Source organism: Nicotiana attenuata, unplaced genomic scaffold (genome assembly GCF_001879085.1).
Source record: "Nicotiana attenuata strain UT unplaced genomic scaffold, NIATTr2, whole genome shotgun sequence".
NCBI classification, from domain to species: domain Eukaryota; kingdom Viridiplantae; phylum Streptophyta; class Magnoliopsida; order Solanales; family Solanaceae; genus Nicotiana; species Nicotiana attenuata.
This window is the reverse complement of record NW_017673628.1, coordinates 58501-59212: the sequence shown is the minus strand read 5'-3', so window position 1 is coordinate 59212 and position 712 is coordinate 58501. Positions and strand designations below refer to the sequence as shown.

Here is a 712-nt window from a genome sequence, read left to right as displayed (position 1 = left end):
CAATGACCTTATGTCACTCTAAGAGGTTTAGAACATGATTTCATGAGTCGAGCATGCATTATATATGTATCTATTTTACTCTACCGAGCCGCGCTATAGTCAGCCGGGTATGGCACCTATTGTGCAACCACTGATCAGTTGGGTTTACCGAGCTCCACGTGGCCAGGTACATTTTTACTGAGTCCTCTTTGAGGCCGGGTCTGATATGATGATGATGATGCCCACAGAGGCGTATGTTTTTAAAAAGTTTATGTATATATATGTATTATGCATTTCATGTCAGTAGCCCCCAGAGGCACTCAGATGTTACAGGTTGTATTTCCTCTATCTCTCTTTACATTACCCTTCGGCAGACTTTCCTTTCCAGCTTGCCATCCCCCCAGTATTGTCCTCAGACACGACTAGCTCAGTAAGACTCCGTTTAGACTTGCTACTGTACTTCGCAGATGACCCTTTCTGTTTCTCAACAGTTTCATCGAAGGCCCTTTTCATAGACTGTTGAATTGTCATAGATTGTTGTACTGAGGAACTAGGTTCCTTGGAAGCATCTTGGTCTATTTGGTTTATTGACACACTCTTGATGAAATCCTTTGGATTCATTTTCCTCTTTTTCCTTGTCTTGACACTCCTCTTACTTTTCTGAAACTTGAGGCTTAGACTCTCTTGCTGTAATGACCTGATAGTGAGTGATTTGGAGGAAAGCTCGTAAGAG

General features: G+C 42.4%; 1 protein-coding gene across 1 annotated transcript in view; it reads right to left on the bottom strand.

Moving 5' to 3' along the window:
- The window catches only part of LOC109216896, an 8640-nt gene that overhangs the window by 4618 nt on the left and 3310 nt on the right, over nt 1-712 (bottom strand). The window contains exon 4 of the mRNA XM_019381113.1: nt 344-676. Coding sequence (XP_019236658.1) covers nt 344-676 — 333 coding nt within the window. The remainder of the gene's footprint in view (nt 1-343; nt 677-712) is intronic.